This window comes from Polypterus senegalus, chromosome 4 (assembly GCF_016835505.1).
Source record: "Polypterus senegalus isolate Bchr_013 chromosome 4, ASM1683550v1, whole genome shotgun sequence".
Taxonomy (NCBI): Eukaryota; Metazoa; Chordata; class Cladistia; order Polypteriformes; family Polypteridae; genus Polypterus; species Polypterus senegalus.
In genome coordinates, this window is record NC_053157.1 from 179,645,559 (window position 1) to 179,668,067 (window position 22,509).

General features: G+C 36.9%; 1 protein-coding gene across 6 annotated transcripts in view; it reads right to left on the minus strand.

Annotated features, from left to right (window-relative positions):
* jade1 (jade family PHD finger 1) overlaps positions 1-22,509 on the minus strand; it is a 153,237-nt gene that overhangs the window by 36,025 nt on the left and 94,703 nt on the right. For 5 of the 6 annotated variants that reach the window (XM_039751692.1, XM_039751693.1, XM_039751694.1 and 2 more), the window contains exon 8: positions 19,979-20,146. The exons of the other annotated variant lie outside the window; for it this stretch is intronic. In XM_039751692.1, the coding sequence (XP_039607626.1) occupies positions 19,979-20,146 (168 nt within the window). The remainder of the gene's footprint in view (positions 1-19,978; positions 20,147-22,509) is intronic. 6 annotated transcript variants of the gene reach the window in all.

Sequence of the window (22,509 nt, forward strand, 5' to 3'; positions counted from 1 at the left end):
CCTGTACTTGAAGTCTTTCTTAGCAAATGTGCAGTCTTCACTGAAAGCAGCCATCTCATGATCCCCAATGTGATTTTTTCTGAAAAATAAGTGTGAACTATCTGCATTGGGGTTTTGTGGAATGGGATGTCCCAGCTGTTGCTGGAGATGTGACTTCAAACTTCAAACAATGGAAAGGTCATCACCCTATCTCGGGAATCCCTGGGTGCGGAGGAAGAAGAACGGGCGTCGCCAGAGCGCTGTCCTATGCTAATTTGTGGCACAGCCATTGATTGCCCCAAGATTCTAACTCTGTGAACATGATTTATATTTTATTTACTTATTGATAATTTGTGGCTATTTCCTAGGTTTTGTTTATTGTGTTAATTTCATCTGCATCTTTTGTTGTTTGTGGCATGGTGATATAGTGGTTATCACTGCTGCCTTAGAGCTCAGATCACATTTTTGGATTCAGTAATCAGTTCAGTACCTGTATAGTTGGCAGATGCTTCCCAGCTCTCAGCGACACTTAAATTCCATTGCACCATTATAATCCATTCAAAACTAGTTTAAATTTCTCCTTCCCCTTTGTGGAATTTGGCAAAGCTCCTGCAAGTTTCCATGATTTTACACAACCCACAGCAAAGTGAACTCTGCTCATCACTAATTAGAAATGTGGCAAAACTAAGAGAAGGTGAGGGGTGTGTTTAAAAATCAAAAGTTGGTTAAATAAAAGGGAGAATATTTTAAACATAGAAGATGGTCAGGATTTAGAGAAGAGCGCAGCAGAAATGCTTGTCAAAGAAAAATTTGTGTTGGAAATTACGTCAAACACAAAAACAACAAGCAGAGCCATTAATTTCACTTTTTAGCTTTATTTCTGCCTTAAACTAAAGTATACAAACATGTAATATACGTGCCCTACACCATTCAGCTTATGACTAACTGGCCACATTGCCAGGGAAAAAAGGTAATTCTAAAGATTGAAACCAATATATTTTGTCTTAGATTTAAAAGATCAACTGCTTATTGTTATATTAGAATACCTTCAAAGAAAGCTCAGAGTTATCTTCAAATAAAGCACTTTATGTCTCACATTGTTCATTTCTTTAATATTCTCAAAAGGGATTTTAAGGACTGACTGACTGATCACTAATTCTCCAACTTCCCGTGTGGGTGGAAGGCTGAAATTTGGCAGGCTCATTCCTTACAGCTTCCTTACAAAAGTTGGGCAGGTTTCATTTCGAAATTCTACACGTAATGGTCATAACTGGAAGGTATTTTTCTCCATTTACTGTAATGGAGTTCAGCCAGTTCCGTGGGGGGGGCGGAGTTTCATGTGACGACATCACGCCTCCCACGTAATCACGTGAACTGACTGTCAACACACTACGTAGAAAACCAGGAAGAGCTCCAAAACGCGCTGAAGAAAAAATGCATTATAAAAACATGCATTATATTACTGAGAAGGCAGCGAAACAATAAGAAGCGAGCGAGTGACATATATTACCATATTAATGAGTGCTGCTACTTCGGAAAGAAAGGTGTAAACCTAAACTTTAAATTAAGTTAATAGACAGGGTGCCGCTGGTGTTTCTCATGCCCACGGGTAATCACGGGATACAAGTTTAATGAGAGGGGCGCAGGATATAAACGAAAGTTTTGATCACTTTGTAACCAAGTTAAAATTACAGGTGAAGGGGTGTGCTTATGCAAATTCCGAGAGACTGCGTTTGTGGGGGATTGACAGTTAACGCGGTTGGGGGAGTCACGTCATCATATCCCCTCCCATTTACCTCATTTCGCTCTGAGCTGAGCTTCGCGGCTAACGGCGTCTTCCGAAGCAACTTCATTACACTCCCACCAAATACTCACAGAAAAATCCACAAGTTACTACACACGCTGTCTCTAGAGTTTCTCCACACTCAATGTATTCCTCTCGCCCCCTTTATACCCTCTAATCTCCCATTTCAATTCAGATACCTCCAATTTCCTGTAAGGCTCAGCTGCTTGTGATGACAAGTAATAAGTCTCAAGGACAGACCCTACAAAAGCGATGCCATTGATTTCAGGCAAGATTGCTTTTCTCCTGGACAACTATACTTGCATTCTCAAAAGTGAGCTCGCGCAGCTTCGTCATATTACAACCGGAGTGCAGCCAGAAACTTTTAAGTACCGGGTCTTAGATAACATTAAATTAAACCGTAGACATCGCAACATCACACAAGATAGCAGCTCACGAGAACTTACTGAGCGCAGATGCAGTGATCACTTCCATGCATCAAACCTGTTCAAAAAATGCATTACACAATTTACAAGGTGATGGCTTTCTATGGCGTTCGTTTATAAAGCAGCGGAGAGGCTGTGTGAAAGCAGCTACACAGAAAAAGCAGAGCGCCACACTCTGAATGTATTGCTGGCATCACCGTTATACCCTCTGATCTCCCATTTGAATTGAAATGCCTCAAATTTCCAGTAAGGCTCTGCTTCGCGATGACAATAAGTCTCAGGGACACACCCTACAAAAGGTTGCCATTGATTTGAGGCAACATTGCGTTCCTCCTGGACAAAACTATACGTTGCATTCTCAAAAGTTATATATACACCCCGATCTACAATACTGTCAAATAAACGACCCACACACCATAGCGCAACATGAGAGGCTTCACCTTTAGTGCTGACGTCTTAGGTTTGATTCGCGAGAGTGGGTGCAGTGCGTGTGTACTGCCTGATGAGCCCAGAATTAGGGCGAAGCACGTGCCGCGTACGGTTTGCATTATTTGTTAGTAAAACTATTTCAATATATTCAAAATATATATATATATATATATATATATATATATATATATATATATATATATATATATATATATATATATATATATATATATATATATATATATATATAAATCTAATAAAAGGCAAAGCCCTCACTCACTCACTACTAATTCTCCAACTTCCCGTGTGGGTGAAAGGCTGAAATTTGGCAGGTTGATTCCTTACAGCTTCCTTACAAAAGTTGGACAGGTTTTATATCGAAATTCTACGCGTAATGGTCATAACTGGAAGCAGTTTTTCTCCATTTACTGTAATGGAGATGAGCTTCAACGCCGTGGGGGAGTTTCGTGTGACATCATCACGCCTCCCACGTAATCACGCGTACATAGAAAACCAGGAAGACCTCAAAAAGCGCTCAAGAAAACATGCATTATATAATTGAGAAGGCAGCGAAACAATAAGAAGCGAGTTCTGCTACTTCGGAAAAAAAGCACGATGTAAACCTACACTTTAAATTAAGTTCATAGACAGGCTGCGCTGGCGTTTGTAATTTAGTGCCTGCCCATATAAGGCCATCCGTCAGCGGCAATCCAATAGCAAACTGCCACGGGTAAATATTCACGGGTGAAGGACTGTGCTTATGGAGAGGAAGATGAGATGGTCAGGGTGGTGTTTGACACAAACTCAGCGAAACTGCGAGAGAAAGTTTTAAGTGCCAGGACTAAGGTAACATTAAATAAAGCTATGGACATAGCGGAGATGGCACCAGCACAGCTGGGAACCTTCGATGCAAGTACACCGAGTGGCTCACGTGAACTGATGCAGTGCACAGATAAAAAGCAACAGTTCCAAAGAGCTGAACAAAACCGAATTACACAATTGAAAAGGCAGCAAAAATATGAAGCGTCTGATAAGCATATTCATAAATGCAGCTACTGTGGAAACAAAGCACACGGTGGAAAAAGTCAATGTCCCGCTAAAGGAAGACAGCGTAAAAAAAACCCGTGCATGCAGTTTGTCACATCACAGATAAAAGGAAGGCGAGCTGTTTATTGATGCAGTAAGGAACTAATCGATGAATGAAACCTCTTATCTTTACAGCGATTGACAAACACGGAATGTAACTTGAACACATCCTACAAATACGAGCCTGATTGAAAGAAATAATGATAATCAAATCCTTGATGACAGCAACATTCAATAACACTCACAAAACAATTACTGTATATTGACAATCATGTTACGTTATTTTTAAAATGTTCCCTTTTCTTTTTCATAACTTCTACTTCTCCACTGCGATATACATTTATATATATACCCGTGTATCTATAGCCCGATCTACAATACATACTTTAGCATAGACAAGTGGTAGCGCAATTGTAGAGTCTTAAGCCTCTAACGCCGACATTGAGGTTCGATTCCCGAGAGGGATGTACTGACTATGTCGCGCTACCGATTCATTTTACCTTCCCATCTCCTTGGTTTGGGGCGTATGAAAAAATATTAGGTTAGCAGAATCATGTTACGTTATTTTTAAAATTTTCCCTTTCTTAGCACAAGCACAGTTGAGAAGCTTGATGCATGTACTCCATAGCGCGTTAAAAATAGCGCATTTAATCACACTTTCAATTCCAAGCAAGCGGGAACTTTTGTCAATGCATGATTTCCTGGTACATCCATTACACTGATGCACACATCACAGCTACAAAAATGTTAGAGTCGGAATAAAGCGCGTTCCTACGACTGATCATTTCGACTACCCGAAGCCTTGATAAAAGCATGGTTTTGTGCACACTGAAAAGCAAGCAAAATTAGATGCATTACAGAAAGCGGACTTTGTGGCTCTTACTGGGGATCATTGGACTTCCGTGACCGTTAGTAATTCTAAATACATCTAATTACAAAATGTTCAATGATCACACTGTTTTAGCCTAATGTACAAAATAATTTTGGCTAATGTTACTCAGAGTTTAAAGAGTAAGCTGGTCAAATTACCTTTTATGTTTCTGACTTATTTTTTAAGAAGAAAAACTGCACTTTATGGTGAAATTTTGGTTATTATTATTTAAAGACAATACTATTCTGAAAATGTACTTAAAGTACTTAAACTACCACTTTATTTTTAAGTCTGCCCAATTTTAACCAGGGATGATATTTTTGTTTCTGTTTTGAATTCAAATGCAGTTTAAAAGCTTTTTTTCAGAAATTAAAACAGCTTCAGTTTACAATATTCATGTCCATGTCTATTATTTGATTCTGTAAGCCCACTAAAACCGTTTTAAATAAAAAAAAACATTTGCGATTTGGGGCAAATTCGTGTCGATTACATACGATTAATCAAGATTAATTCTTACACAGCCTCTAATTAATTGGATTAATTTTTTAATCGAGTCCCACCTAATATATATATGTAGATATATATGTAGATTTATATATATGTGTATATACAGTATATATGTAGATATGTATATGTTGTATATACAGTATGTATATATGTGTGTGTATATATACAGTATGTGTGTATATATATATATATTTATGTATATATATGTCTCTGTGTGTGTGTGTGTGTGTATATATATATATATATATATATATATATATATATATATATATATATATATAGCAACACTCATGACAATTACATTGTCAATCATGTTACGTTATTATTAAAATGTTTCCTTTTCTTTTTACTTCTCGCTGCCAATGCAGCTATTTTATATATATATATATATATATATATATATATATATATATATATATATATATATATATATATATATGACAACAACACTCATATCAATGACAAAACAATTACATTGTCAATCATGTTACATTATTATTAAAATGTTTCCTTTTCTTTTTCATTACTTCTTTCACACACTACTTCTCTGCTGCAAAGCGCAGGTATTCTGCTAGTCTACATATATACACACACTGCTATTTCGTATCAGTGCAATACGCTGCTTGTTAAAATGGATAACTCCCGCTCTTACGTGCAAGTCTGCGTGGATATTATGAACTATCGTATTTGTTCAAGTTCTATTTAAATTTGAAATAGAAGGAATTTTTATTTAGTCGACAGAAATATCTTTGGTAGGAATGGTAAAAACAGACAGGAATATTATTCCTGAATAAATCAGCTCAAACCTTAAACAACTTATAATATTTTGCTCTCCATCAAAATATATCCTGTCTAAATTATACAAGTTAGAAATAAGCGTTAAAAGAACAAACATTCAAATTTCTTTACTCTTATGTAATTTTATATAAAAATAAACTTAGATTTTAAATATCCCAAAAGATTTTGCTCTCCATAAAAATATATCCTGTCAAAATTATACAAATTCAAATATGAACATGCTGCATAACAAAACCTGGAAATATAAATAAAATGTGTTCCTTTCAGCAATAACAAATCAAATCATTCAGTTGTCTTTGCTCATATGTCATTTTAGAGCTGGACGCCTGGCATCTTTTTTTGGCAACAAGATCGTTTATGTTTGGTGTGAGGTTCTGTGTTGTGGAGATTCTCAGGATGGATTGCAGGTGCTCATCAGTGAGGCGACTCCTGTGTGCTGTTTTGTTAGTCTTTATCACTGAGAAGAGCTTCTCACACAGATATGTGCTACCAAACATGCACAAGGTTCGAGCCGCATGTAGACGGACTTTTTTTGTTCTTCAAAGTCACCAAAGCGCCGTGCAAACTCGGTGCGCTCAGTTTATCAGCAAAGTGCGTATTTTGGGAACACCGCAGTGACGACTTGGTTCAAAATTACTTGGCAACAGGGAAAGTGGGGCAAGTTGCACTGGTGCATTTGTGTCTCCCATAAAAGCAGCTTCACTTGAAATCACTTTGTGATTGTGCACGGGTAAAACGTCCGCTGAAGTGTCAGATTCTTATTTAATTCTTCTGCTTTCTGTGTCTTCTGCATTGCATTCAGGTCTTTCAGGTTACCCTGATGTTTTGTCTCATAGTGCCATCTTAGATTAAATTCTGTAATTACAGCCACATTAGCTCCACAAATGAGACACACGGGTTCAGTAAACATATACTCAGCCTCCCATCGGTTTTTAAAGGCTCTATTTTCAGAATCAACTTTTCTCTTCAGCATCGTGTGAGCTAGCTTCGCAATAACTTGCAGCATCATAAGCTAGACTTCATTAACGCGGTAAAGTGTTCAGCAAGGCAGCTGAAGCGCTGCATTATGGGATCTGTAGTTTATTGTGTTACCAGCGCTTCATATACCCGGGCCATTAATAACAATAATACAGTATATAAAATGATCTTGCGGGCCGGATATAAATTACACGCCGGGCCGGATGTGGCCCGCGGCCCTCGAGTTTGACACATATGGACTAAATAGAACTTGAAAAGATATATTTTTTCAAATGTGATTGCGCAATTCAGATAGAGTAAACGCACTACAGCCTGCATGCCTCAATAAGTCATCCTCCCTCGCTCTTACTTTTTTACCGTTCATCTAATGAATACACTGAGTATGGCTTTACCAAAACAATCATTGATGGCGAATAAAGTATCCATTATTCGAGTATGTAGATATATATATATATATATATATATATATATATATATATATATATATATATATATATATATATATATATATATATATATATATATATATATATATATATATATATATATATATATATATATATATATATATATCTACATACATACATACATAGATACATACACATACAGATAGATAGATAGATAGATAGATAGATAGATAGATAGATAGATAGAAAGACCCGCGTATCGCAGTGGAGACGTAGTGTGTTAAAGAAGCTATGAAAAAGAAAAGGGAACATTTTAAAAATAACGTAACATGACTGTCAATATACAGTAATTGTTTTGTGAGTTTTACTGAGTGTTGCTGTCATCAAGGATTTGATTATCATTATTTCTTTCAATCAGGTTCGTATTTGTAGGATGTGTTGTGTTCAAGTTACATTCCGTGTTTGTCAATCGTTGTAAAGATGACTGGTTTCATTCATCGATTCGTTTCTTACTGCATCAATAAACAGCTCGTCTTCTTTATCGGAGATTCGACACACTGCATGCACGGGTTTTTTTTACACTGTCTTCCTTTAGCGGGACATTGACTTTTTCCACCGTGTGCTTTGTTTCCACAGTAGCTGCATTTATGAATATGCTTGTATGTATCAGACGCTTCATATTTTTGCTGCCTTTTCAATTGTGTAATTAGTTTTTGTTCAGCTCTTTGGAACTGTTGCTTTTGTCTGTGCACTCGTCAGTTCACGTGAGCCGCTTCGGTGTACATGCATCGAAGTTTCCCAGCTGTGCTGGTGCCATGTCGTGCTATGTCCATGGCTGTATCTAATGTTACCGAAGTCCCGGCACTTAAAACTTTCTCTCGCAGTTTCGCCGAGTTTGTGCCAAACAGCACCCTGACCATCTCATCTTCCTCTGCAAAAGCACAGTCCTTCACCCGTGAATATTTACCCGTGGCAGTTTGCTATTGGATTGCCGCTGACGGACGGCCTTATATGGGTAGGCACTAAATTACAAGCGCCAGCGTAGCCTGTCTATGAACTTAATTTAAAGTTTAGGTTTACATCGTGCTTTGTTTCCGAAGTAGCAGAACTCATGAATATGGTTGTATATGTCACTCGCTTGCTTATCGTTTCGCTGCCTTCTCAATTATATAATGCACGTTTTCTTCAGCGCTTTTTGGGCCTCTTCCTGGTTTTCTACGTACTGCGTGATTACGTGGAAGGCGTCATGATGTCACACGAAACTCCGCCCCCACGGGTTTCAAGCTCATCCCCATTGCAGTAAATGGAGAAAAACAGCTTCCAGTTATGACCATTACGCGTAGAATTTCGATATGAAACCTGCCCAACTTTTGTAAGGAATAACCCTACCAAATTTCAGCCTTCTACCTACATGGGAAGTTGGAGAAATAGTGATGAGTCAGTCAGTCAGTGAGTGAGTGCTTTGCCGTTTATTAGTATAGATAAGCATGCAGCTCCTTTGCACTTCTCAACCAGAGTGATGGGTGTTTTTTTTTTTTTAATAAAATGTGTAGCAAAGTACTGCCAATATAAACATGGATACAGCCTTGTACACATTTAAAAAAGAAAACACCTTTGAATTATAACACTGACAAAAGATTAATGAATCTCAGGTGGCTCATCTCCGAGACTATCATTTAAAAAGTTCAGACTTTCATTAGAGACCAAGATTCAACTTTATGTTTTATGTTAACTGAATACACATAAATGGCATTTGTAAAGAAAAGGAAAAGAACACAGCGGAAAAAAATGTTCTACTTGATGTATACAATAAGTTATCTATCCCTTACTGGGGGACACATTCTATTGCATTGTGCGAGTGGATGTGTGACCAGTGCAAGATACCCATTTTGCCAAAAAAGCACTACTTTAGCACAACTACAGATCTTCTGCAAAGATGCAAAATGGGTGAAATACACTAAAGAGCAAAAAAAAAAAAAAACCTATATACTAACCAACAAATATTGCTGCTTATAGAAAATTGTTACAAAAACACCAAATTACGGCATTTGCATTGATGCATCTATGCAGCAATTTTTTTAATTCTCAGGCTCTGACTGGTGATTAGAAAAAGAAACCGATCCCCGCAAAAAACTACATGGTCTGACAAAATCTGGCAATTTATAATTACTCCTTAAAGAATACACTAATTCCAAAAAGTATGTTAATCTGCAAGGACAGAAATACACTGTATTTTCAAAGTGGATTCAAGCATCCGCACTGCCTTAATGCCTAAAATGGCATCAATCAGTTTACCCTTAATATGCGGTATTTGCCACATAGTGAAGAAACAGAAAAATACAAGTACAAAACACCATTGTTTCCTCTTAGACAATTATTTCTATACATATGTACTAATATTTAAAGAGTGTTATAACCTCTGAGATTAGGCAGTAACAAGTGTTGAATTAAACAATTTTTTTTGTGGTGGGGATTCTTTTAGTGGGTAGAAATGAATCAAACAGGCAATTCCTATCCAAAAATGTATGTACATTTGCTTTGCTAAATCCAAATTAAGTGAAAAAACTGAATGTACAATAATGTATATTAGGGAAAGAGGTCTTTATTTTAGGAGTGGCTACCCAATTCAGACAGTAATTTTAACACACATCTTTTTAGTAATATCAAAAAGGCAAGTTTACAGGGAGATATTATAGTCATGGGGGACTTTAATTATCCAAATATTAACTGGGATAACCTTGCAGATGGAGCAGCACAAGAGCAGAAGTTTTTAGAAGTAATCAGTGACCTTTTTGTTAAAACACAGCATGTTAAAGCACCAACACGGGGTTAAGCCTGTCTGGATTTAGCATTTTGTAATAATCAGGATAGAATTGAGGGTGTAGATTGAACCGCTAGGGACTTGAATAGCATACAGGCTTGGGCAGATTTGAGGCAGATGCAATTTAATGTCAGTAAATGTAAAGTATTACACATTGGAAGTAAAAATGTTAAGTTTGAATACACAATGGAGATACACAAGGAGAAGGATTTAGGAGTCATAGTGGACTCTAAGCTATCTACTTCCCAACAGTGTTCAGAAGCTATTAAGAAGGCTAACAGAAAGTTATATAGCACGGTGTGTGGAGTACAAGTCCAACGAGGTTATGCGCAACCTTTACAATGCACTGGCGAGGCCTCATCTTGAGTACTGTGTGCAGTTTTTGTCTCCAGGCCACAAAAAGGACATAGAAGTGCTAGAAAAAAGTTCCAGAGAAGAGCAACTAGGCCGATTCCAGGGCTACAAAGGTTGAATTATGAGGAAAGATTAAAAGAGCTGAGCCTTTACAGTTTAAGCAAAAGAAGATTACGAGGTGACATGATTGAAGTGTTTAAAATTATGAAGGAAATTAGTACAGTGGATCGAGACTTATTTTAAAATGAATTCATCAAGAACATGGGAACACAGCTGGAAACTTGTTGAGGGTAAATTTCGCACAAATATTAGTAAGGTTTTCTTTACACAAAGAACGATAGACACTTGGAATAAGCTACCAAGTGGTAAAGAGTAAGACGCTAGGGACTTTTAAAACTCAACTTGATTTTTTGGAAGAAATAAGTGGATAGGACTGGCGAGCTTTGTTGGGCTGAATGGCCTGTTCTCATTTAGAGTGTTCTAATGTTCTATTATACCATTTCCACACTAAGGTCTAACATTCTTTATCCAGTGCCAAGTATTGAATGATGTTCCTGAACACTAGAATTACCAGAGCCTACAAAAAAACTCGTAAATCCGTCCCACCTTAAAATCGCTTCTTAAAATCGTTCACAGCTCTCCACCAGCGTCTTTTGTCATCTAAATGTGCTGATAAAATCAGGCTGTAAGCAGCTGGCTATTCCATCCCCCCACCGACTTAGAACGTGCACAAACATCTCCCAGCTCATGCCTTGATTGATTTTCTGGGAGTGAAGTGGAGTTTTAGAGTGGAAATAGATTGTGTTGTTTGGAACACACGCATTTCATGTCTGTTCCGTTTCTACAGTAATCTGTGTAAACACATTAAAACAGAAACGTTTTCTATATTCTAGTAGTAGATGACAAAATGTAGGCATAAACTATATAATGTATGAAGCCTGAAGTCCAAATATCAAAGAAATACTTTCACAAAAGGTACAAATCTAACACAACAATTGTGCTTTTATTCAAAAATATAACTGCAGAAACAAAAAGCAGCCTTAACATGCGATACTGACACCGGTTTATTATGACTGCCTCCATGGCGCAATAGAATCAGCTGCTGACTGGGAATCAAAAGGTTGCGAGTTCGATCCTGCACCACTCCGATTTGAGAAGTAAACTGGACTTAGTCTTACTATTTTAGAATAAAAACATACATTTGATTTCAGTCTGTAACAGCTGGTGTAATTTGTGATACTTGTAAAGGTTAGCTTTGGATTTTTTTTTTTAGTCAGTTATATTATCTCAGCCGCGTTCACGAGCCCAAACACACCCCACCCCCGCATCTGACATGGCTGTTTTCACATAGACGCGATATAACAGAGGTCAACTCGGCTCCCTTCTACATTGGAGCAAGAATGCACATACCATTGCTTACATACTAAAGTGTCAGCAGGCACTTTCCGTGACATTACACACATTTTTGAGCATGCCCTCTGCACACTACTTGTGACTTTAGGAAGTAAATAAAGGTAAAATCGTGTCATAAAATGATTTCTTCAAAACGTCACATATTTGTCTCTTTTTTTAAAATGTGCATTGATCACCGCCAGCATGTTGTAGCACACAGCATCTGGCCACCAGCATGTTCTTGCGCGCATTGAATAAGAGACAAATATACAGTCTGACAGAGAATCAGACTGAAAAAAAGCAAACATTTAGAAATGCCATACTTTTACAGCTGATCGGACGCTGTTCGTTTTCAAATATTGCATTTGTGCGATGATCTTTTCACATATATTGTCTCTTTCTTTCAGGTGTGTATTAGAAACCACAGCATAGAGAGAAGTGTGTATAACACTTCTTACAGGAAAAGGCGATGGAAAAAGAAAAGATGATGCAGCATCAACAAGCTTCAGTTGTTTATTTACCTTTAGTTACCTTTATTTATTTACTCACTTCCTACAGCGTAAAGGCTCATGTAAAATGCAGAGCTTCCCATATACATATACAAAGTACAGTGATGGCAAAAGTGAAATGTGCATTCTTGCTCCGACGCTAGATCATCTCTTACTAATGGTAGCGAAATGAAGGGCTTAGGGAAGGATCCTGAACGTGACAGAGAATGAAAAGTGCATAAAACGCCACCGCGCCAGATGCAGTGAATATGCATCAGTATGGCTTGCTAAGGCGGCATTTTTTTCTGCAATTGCACTTTAGAATAAAAGCGCATTTGTTCTGTTATATTTGTACCTTTTGTGTAAATGTTTCTTTGATATTTGCACTTCAGGCTTCATACATCATATAGTTTATGCCTACATTTTGTCATTCACTACTAGAATATGAAAAAACGTTTCTGTTTTAATAATGTGTTTATGAAGTTTACTGTAGAAACAGAACACACATGAAATGCGTGTGTTCCAAATAAGAATCTATTTCCACTCTAAAACTCCACTTCACTCCCAGAAAATCAATCAAGGCATGAGCTGGGAGAAGTTTGTGCACGTTCTAAGTCGGTAGGGGGGATGGAATAGCCGGCTGCTTGCAGCCTGATTTTATCAGCACATTTAGATGACAAAAGATGCTGGTGGAGAGCCGTGAACGATTTTAAGAAGCGATTTAAGGTGCGACAGATTTATGAGTTTTTTCGTAGGCTCTGGTAATTCTAGTGTTAATTAACTTGAAACAAGCAGTATTTACTAATCCATTTCATAATTACTTCACATGGTAAAAATTATTCTACTAATTTGACAGTTAATTTCAAGGAAGAGATCAAGCATGTATGAATTTATAACTCCAGTCCTTAATGCTAGAACTGCAATGCATTTTTCAGATACTACAACCACCAACAATATGGTAGTTGGCATTTGTATCCTTTTATTCTCACTAATGTCCCAGTAATTAGCATCCCGGTTGTGCCTACTTACTACCCTGCCCCCCCCCTCCAAAATGCACAAACGGCAATACACAGCTTGACTGTACATAAAAATAAAATTTAAATGGCACATGGGATCTTGTTTACATTTATTTTAAATTAAAATGTCATCATACATTTTACCCATTGATAATTATGGTTCTAAGAAATCATATGTTAAAGATAATGACCGATGAACCGCTTTACATAGTACTGAATATAAAGACGACAGCAGTTTTTGATACAGAGATTATGAAATGGGTCAGAGGAAAGCAGAGGATACCAAGACCCAACATGCCTTCTAAATTTGTTTGGATTCTAGAAGGAGGGAAAAAAAAAAAAAAAATTGTAATGACTAGAATGTTCTGAGCCTGAACCCAATGTCTGTGGCTTTAAAGTTAATGGGACACCATCCGATGCAAAGGTATGAGTTTTGACAAGTTAGAGAAAATGTGTTCCAGACTATAAACCTAAATACCTCTCTTCCTTCCACGATATTCCCAAAGCATATAAAATCAAGGTGCCCACATTTAAGGTTCAGGTCTACAGTTTTACTTGTAGTAAAAGAAGGACAAATTGGTACACAGAGACTACCAAAACAGATTCACCTGAAAGCCAAGAGGTGGGGACTGATGGGCACAGTCAGCCGCTGCCAGAAAGAATACATATAACATAAGCCCAATGATAAATCTCTACATGTGACAGGTATATACCACCCATTGTCTTCTTGTGAAACAGTCTGTCACATTCAACAGTTGGCCCTTTTTTCTTTACTCCCATGAGAATTTAGCAAAGATCATTATCTTATAGGAGGTTAAAAGGGTAACAAGGTGTTAATGAAGTACATGTGGGGGACAATATTCATTTACATTTACTTATATGGTTGACACCTTTAAAGACAGCATTTGAGATACAATTCATTGCATTTTTATTTTTGTTTCTCCAACTGTAGCACAAGCAGGTGAAGTGACTTGTTTATGGTCACACAGCATTAGTAGCATGATTTGAACCCAAAAGCTCTGGCTGTGATGGCCAAAGCTTTAAACACAATGGTAGACTGCCTGTATATTCTGAATATTCATTTTAAAAGTTGCCTGTTATAGAATAACAATGGAAATGACATCCAAGACGTCAGACTGAGAAAACTACTGTAAGCCAACTGATGGTTGAGAGTTACAATATTAGGCATCAAAGGAGAAATGTCTATATCCAGATACTTAGTCGAGGTGGCTACTGGGATAAATGAGACACACTTTGTCTACAGAATACAACTGAGGGAAATAGTGCTGCTTTAGCACACCACTCACAATACTGGAAAAACTACTTATTTTGTAAATCCTATGCCAGGGAAGCTATCCATGTTGTATTTGTATGCTGTCATTCACTGTTACAATCATCTACATAGTCCTATGGGTGAATATTTTATTAAACTAGGGGGCTTTGCCTGCTGCTCACTTCACTCGCCAACCCACCTGCCTGTGCTACATGCCAGCCACTTCTCGTCTCTGCCGCTCGAGTATGTGGATTTCACTTTCACCAAACAACAAATCCAAAAATCAAAGAAAACTTCTTTGCCCATGTTTTGCAGATAAGTTTTATGTAAAGTGCGATACTTTTGGACATATGGATTTGAATTGGCTCTAGAATTTCTAATATGTCCGATCGTGTAACTCTTTCGATTCCATGTTGCATCGCTACTCCGTAATCATAAATATAAACCTGACCGAATTGTGGTTTCTTCGAAATTAAACCTGTAAGTAGCTTTGCTGTGGGACCACAGAATCTCATTGCGTATGACCCTGAATCATGTAAATCTACATTCTGAGCTTTAAATGATGCGAACGCAAACAGATTGTAGATTTGGATATTGTGTCTGTAGTGTTTGTGGATTTCACTTTCACCAAACAAATCTTAATTCTCGTGGATACACCCCTTCATTGAGAAGGAACAGTACTTTTCCCTGATGGCAACACGAATTAAACAATCTCCCAAATCTCTGACTTAAATTTTTAAAGCTGAACAATATTTACATACTTCTATCTTATCACCTATGTCCATATAATGTTCAATCTCTTTTCGCTGTTCGGTTATTTCACAGATTTCCGTTTTGTTACAACTCATGCGATCTTTACTATCATTTTTTTGAGACTTTTGAATTTTAGTACTTGCATAATCTCTAACCTGCTCTTCCTCTTTACGATGTTCTACTTCTGTTTTTAATTTCTGATCCCGCTTGGACCTTCTAGGTTTTCAATGCCACTTGTTCTGAGCGGATTATTACTTTCCTTATTTTCACTTAGATTATTATTGATCTTTTTTGAATTCTTTTCTCTCCAATGCTTTTGGGCCTCTTTTTGATGCCCTGCCCTTTTATTCACTTAGTCCTTGACATGTCTTCTTGAACGTATAAAATTGTCCAAAAAAGGACCACATTGAAGGAAACAGATTGTATGCCTAGAAATCCTGTCCAGAAAAGCTTCTTTAAAGGATGTAACAGAGGACTTTCCATAAAAAAATTTAAATGTGTAAAATGAAAAAATTTATAGGAGCTGAGAGCACATGAACTGTGTGTCACAATACACATGAATGAGAAATGATTGTACCGTGTTGCATGGTTGTAAATGTTTGAGAGGAGGGCAGGACTTTCCAAAATCCCTTGTCTCGCAGGACTGGAAATTCTCTCGTGGAACTTTAAATTATCCCAGAGAATGTCTCGTTACAGGATTTCATTTTATAATAGAAAAGATAATCCATTTCAGTCTGAGACATCTAAATCACCAAAAGAGCAGACTATGCCTCACTTATATTCCAAAAAAGAATGGCTTTACTTAAAGGGAGAGCGCTCCAAAAGTTTATTTTTCTTGAAATTATTTTGGATAGCCTGGTGTTCTGTTTTTTTCCATCTCAATTGGCAGTTAGCCTAAATATATTTAAAAATACACTAATATATATATAAAAAAAGTCAAATGCAGTCTTTGTGCTTTATTGAATAATGCTTTGAATTTCAACCGTCTTTATAAAGTTTGTATCACACAACTTAGTATGTCTCCAGGAAGTTCTATCCTGTATATAGAAGGAATTTAATTCAATTTCTTCTTTTGAGATGCCTTGCCACAATCTTTTGCTGCACCTATTGAGCGCTTTCAGTAGTGAGAAAAGTGCTACGACTACTAAATCTGTATGTATGTATGATGTTCATGCAAACCTTTGAAGACACTGTGCCTTAAATATTAGATGATACAATATTAATGCAAAGATCGCATGTCAAAACTTAGCTTTTATAATTCCACAGTCAAGAATCTTCTGCAAAAAGAAAACTAATACCACATCCCCAAACACCTACAAAACGTATTGACAACATTATAACCGATTTAAAAATAAATAAATAAAATGTATACATGGTTTTAATTTTGACTTAATATTTAAAAGAACTTCAGTTTTATTTAGTTGAGGAAATTAATCTTCGTACAATCAGAGGAAGTAACATTTTTATTAATAATACCCAACAAATATTCAGTACATTCACTAATTAGTCTTACATTTTGCTCTCAGGAACATCTGCTACTTCTTCCTTTCAAATCTACTATAATTGCTACGTATGTGTACTTCAACTGCAAAACTTTGAGGAATCTGGATTTCGGTACGGATATTTCATAATATAATTTAACTTCAATTTAAACTGTTCTTTTGTTGTTGAACTGGAGCATCTATTTTTCGGTTCAGCCTCAACTCAAAAATCTGCATTGGTAATTCAAGAATAAAACCATGTGTAGAAAGGCATCTAATGAAATAACACTTTCATCAACATGCTTAAAAGCCAAGATCTGGTACACTTGAATATACCAAAATCCTTGCACACACACAAATCTATGTACTTTAAATTCAGGAGGGCCAAAAACATCTCTGGAATGTGGCATCTCTGGAACTAGAATTTCTCTACCACAAGCCATTTCCAAGAGATATTGTATTCAATGAAAAATGCTGCTGTGATTTATTTATTTTTTTAAATACGTTAAAAAAAATATTTGATGTATATTTTGAGGTGAAAATGCCAGTCTTCCTCATTCTTAGCATTATATATGGTGGAAATAACCCAAAATCAAGTATTTGCTATATACAGTATTTTTGGCTATCAATCAGTAGGTGTTTCCTTTCCTTCTTTAATCAAAATTGCTACAAATTATATTTTGAGGATTAGAAAAATCTGAATTAAGTTTGTGTTCCAATTTTTTTTTTACAGAAATATGCATGGTCAGGTTGAGCCATTGGCTGTCTTAACCAGGTGACAGTTAAGCAAATGCTAAATGAATACCTATACTTCCAATACTTACTTGGTTGGTTGGTTGATGGTTGGGTGGAGAAGCATGTACCACATTTTTTTTGAGAATACAAAAGGTGGAAAACTGAGGAACGGACAGGTTTTTCACTTCCTATCATTTGAGTGCAATGTGTCCTTAAAAATCTATTTCCTGTACTCTCATTTAGTCTCTGTCCCTAAAAACATAGAAGAGGTTCCATCAGGAAATTGCTCGAATGGAGAGATGTTATAGGGGATAGTGGAGTGAGTGAGTATGTCCGTGGACAACTCGTCATCCAACTGTGACACACCTTGAGAAGATGCTAAAAAGGTCCAAGTCTGAATTGTCTTACAGCAGAAAGGTAAATTAAAACAATATCGCAAGCAGTTTTTTGGACAGTGGCATGGTATATTATAATAAACAATGTGGGTAAAAACATGCTGAGTTTTTTACTTTTATATGTTGAAGTAACTTATTTTTTAACCATGGATTTTTTGTGTTTGGTTAGCAGGCACCCAATTATTTTAGCGCCTATTCATACTTATTTGAGTGATCTAAGATTCTTGCTCAAGTTTATTTTTGGACAGCATAAATTTTGTCCAACAATGCATAACATTTATAAATATATTGGAGCCACACTCAGCTTTAAGAGACCCATTCCATTGTTAAGTCTTACTAAACACTTGAAGCTTTTTATGTTAACATTAAAATGTTTCACACAACAATCTGATGATTAGCTTCTGTGATTATGCGCAAATCAATGGTGCTAAATAAAGACTTTTAAATGTGCTCTATAAAACAAAAATTGACAACAACATCAGTAATGCGGAGGACAAAGTGCTTTACATTAAAATATATAATGAACGTAAATAAAATAGAAATAAATATACAGTTCAACACAACAAAATACAGCCAACAGCGAGTTAAAGAAAAAGAAGATGACTAAGAGTAGGGAAACCATCAGTATCAGTGAAAGTCAATGAAAACTAGAGAACTAGAAAGGAGTCTTCAATCTAGTTTTAAACAGTTCAATTGAAGGGGACTTCTTAATGTAATGGGGTAAAGAGTTCCACCACATTACAAACAACCTGGATTGGGAACAGAGTGCATCAGGGGACATCTTAGCACTCTACTGGAACAGTGAGATTTTTTCTTTAAATAAAAAAATACTGGAACAGTGAGAATTAAAAAAAAAAAAAACCCCACGGTGGCTAGAGTGCCACTAACCACCAAGTTTTCCCTGTAAATTGAAGGACCTGCTTGCAGGGCTGGATGCAGATTAACATTATACAAAGGACGAAACAGGTTAAAGCCCTTGCTCAAGGGCACAGTGGGGGTAGAGTGACTTCTTGAATTTACAGGATTCGAACCATCAACTTTCCGATTGCCGGCACAGAACCCTAGCCTCTGAGTCACCACTCTCTAAGTTATTTCTACATATAATAAGATAAGAAAATGATCTTTGTGATATGCAGCAGAAAAAAAAAAGTGTACAATACAGAATATATTTTTTAATAAACTTTTGGAAGCTCTTTGACAAAATATTTGATGCTCTCCCTGCAGAAGAGAACACTGTAAAAAACAATTCAAATAAAGTTTAACATACTGCATGGATATCCAAAAAATGTCCATAACATACCTAGAATTCTTTACACTTCTCAGCCACCCTTACGAGTTCGTTTTTGTTTGTTATGGACAATCCATGATCCTAGAGGGATTAAATTCTGAAGGTCATAGTAAATACGGTTGTCCCTCCACTTGCATCTCTGTGGAAGCCTTTATTATTCCTCAGCAGAGTATTCTAGCCTTTTAAGATGTCTACAATTAACAGCTATACAAATTCCAGTACTGCATCAACTATCATTAAGGCAAAATACTCTGCATAAGCCTAAAAGCTTTTTAAATGGTAGATAAATGGTTCCTTTCTTCTACATGAGACCACATAAAACAATCTCCTGTCATCTGCCACACTTATATAAAACCACACTAAAAAGAAAGACCCCACTATCATGAAGTTTCCTCTCTAGTGTTATATTTTATACTTTTCTTTTTTCTGTCTTAATCTTGTAAAGCACTTTGAGCTACATCATGTGCATGAAAACGTGCTATATAAATAAATGTTGTTGTAGGAGTTGGATTGTATGTGCAGAGGAGACCCAATAACGTTCGGGCTTGTATGAGTTCCATCCTTATCATCCAAATCACTGGAGTAGTGTGTAAATCAGAGCAAATTTTGCATAAGACATTAACGAGGTTTAACTTTTTATGGTTAATGTTCTTCTCATTTTTATACAAATAATGCAAGATAATCAAAGATGAAATTACCTCTGGTATCCACAAAGCACAGCTTACATGAACCCATTTTGTACCACTGGGAGTTGGCTTCATGGCACCACCTTTTTTAGGACAGAGTAAACATTTTGGTAAAACACCAAGGGCACAGGTCCGGCAAAGCCAGCTGCCTTCAGGCACTTTCAGTATACCATAGCAAGCCTGTAAAGTAGTAATAAAAATTATATTAAAATAAAGGGTAACAACCTTATCAAAATTCTTCCAGCTTAAAAAGCACACCATGTGGGACTCCTTGCTGTCTAAATCAATTGGAGAGAGAGAGAACCAAGTATAAGCAGGCACAGGTTAAGTGACTTGCTCATAATAAATCATTAGCAATCAAAATTTACTGTCAACCACTGTGAATGATAACATATGTTTTATTGTTGTACACTATGATTTTCTCTGACCAATGGTCATCAGTTTTTTCCAGTTAAACCACACAAGCTGCATTAATGCACTGAACATGTCCTGCTTTTGCATTTTGACATAGTAAAATATTTCACATTCAAAAGCCAGACCAGATAGTAAAATGATGCTCAGGGGCGTCAAGGCTGTCTGAAAAGGTAGAGCTAGCTGTGGCATGAGACTGTAAATCTGTCCTGAGTGGCATGGCTCAGGCTAACTGGAACTGGAAAGCAAACACTAGAGGGGATTCTCTGGTGCAAAGGTTCATTGGACTGGGTGCATGGTTGCCGGCAAGCCTTACAGTAGCTTGGAAATCTAAATGCTGCTCTCATGTGTCTAAATAATAAAAAAGTCGGTACCGGGCTCTAGACAATTTTAATTATTCTTAGAAATAAAAGTTTAATCTTAAAGTATTAATGAAAAGCAATAAAAATGTTTAAATTGTTATTTTGCAGATGTGAAATTAAATGCACTGAATGCTTGTAAAAATGCTATACTAATAACTGAATGAGGAAGTTACTGTATTTTTTTCAATGGATGAACTGCAGTACAGGTACATATATTTTAACCAACTGATAGTCATGTTACATATACATCACATTCTGTAATGTTTGTATTGTAACTACATAGAATATACTTTTGTCTTTATTACTAATCTATACTAATAAAAGGCAAAGTACTGACTGACTAATTCTCCAACCTCCCATGTAGGTAGAAGGCTGAAATTTGGCAGGCTCATTCCTTACAGCTTACTTACAAAAGTTAAGCAGGTTTCATTTCGAAATTCTACGTATAACTGTCATAACTGGAACCTACTTGCGTACATATATACGGCCACAGCCTGCAGCTCTGTCGGCGTGTGTCGGAGTTGCGTCCCTCATCATCACGCCTCTCACGTAATCGAGTGCCTGCCCATATAAGGCCGTCCGTCAGCGGCAATCCAATAGACACGCTGCCACTAAATATTCGTGGGTGAAGGACTGTGCTTAAGCAAACGAAGATGAGATGGTCAGGGATAGACTAGTGTTTGGCACAAACTCAGCGAAAGTGCGAGAGAAACTTAAGTGCCAGGTCTGAGCTAACATTAAATAAAGCCATGGACATCGCAAGATTGCACGAGATAGCAAAAGCACAGCTGAGAACCTTCGATGCATGTACTCCGGGCGGCTCACGTGAACTGACTGTGAACGCAGTACGCAGAGAACAAGGAAGAGCTCCAAAGAGCGCTGAACAAAAAAACACATTACACAATTGAGAAGGCAGCAAAAGAATATGAAGCGAGTGATGCATACAAGTATATTCATAAGTGCAGCTACTGCAGAAACAAAGCGCGGTGTAAACCGTAAGTTTAAATTAAGTTTATAGACACGCTGCCTCTGGCGTTTGTCATGCCTACGACGAATACGATATTCGCGAGATACAAAGTTTAATAAGATGATGCGGGGTATAAACGAGACTTTGGATCACTTTGTAACTGAGTTAAAATTGCTGGTGAAGGACTGTGCTTATGCAAACGAAGATGAGATGGTCAGGGATAGAATAGTGTTTGGCACAAACTCAGCAAAAGTGCGAGAGAAACTTAAGTGCCAGGTCTGAGCTAACATTAAATAATTGCTGGTGAAGGACTGTGCTTATGCAAACGAATAGAAAGCAAATGTTAAGTTATTTTTAAAATGTTTCCTTTTCTTTTTCATAACTTCTTTAACACACTTCTCCGCTGCGAAGCGCGGGTATTTTGCTAGTATGCAATATAAGGTAGGTAGGTGCACCTGCTAGCAACCTTTGGGCTAAGTCTCCCTTGAGAGCAACTATAGATTAGGTTGAGAAGATGTTCCCCCAAGTAAATTAGGTATTTTTAGTTATCGAAAGGTTAGATAAGAAATTGTTTAAGCAATTTCTTAAAATTTCCAAGTGGATCCATCAAGCCATGCATCATGTGCATCCAGTAAAAAACAGAATATATTTGTAAAATAATTCTACTAAACAAGTCTGCCTGCCAGTACACATGGCTTCAAATGTGGGTTTGAGATAAAAATCAATTCAGAGCTTCTTAAACGGGAAATGGTGTTTAAGAGCGCGAGTGTATTATTCCTCGAGTCATACAAGACAAGTGCAAT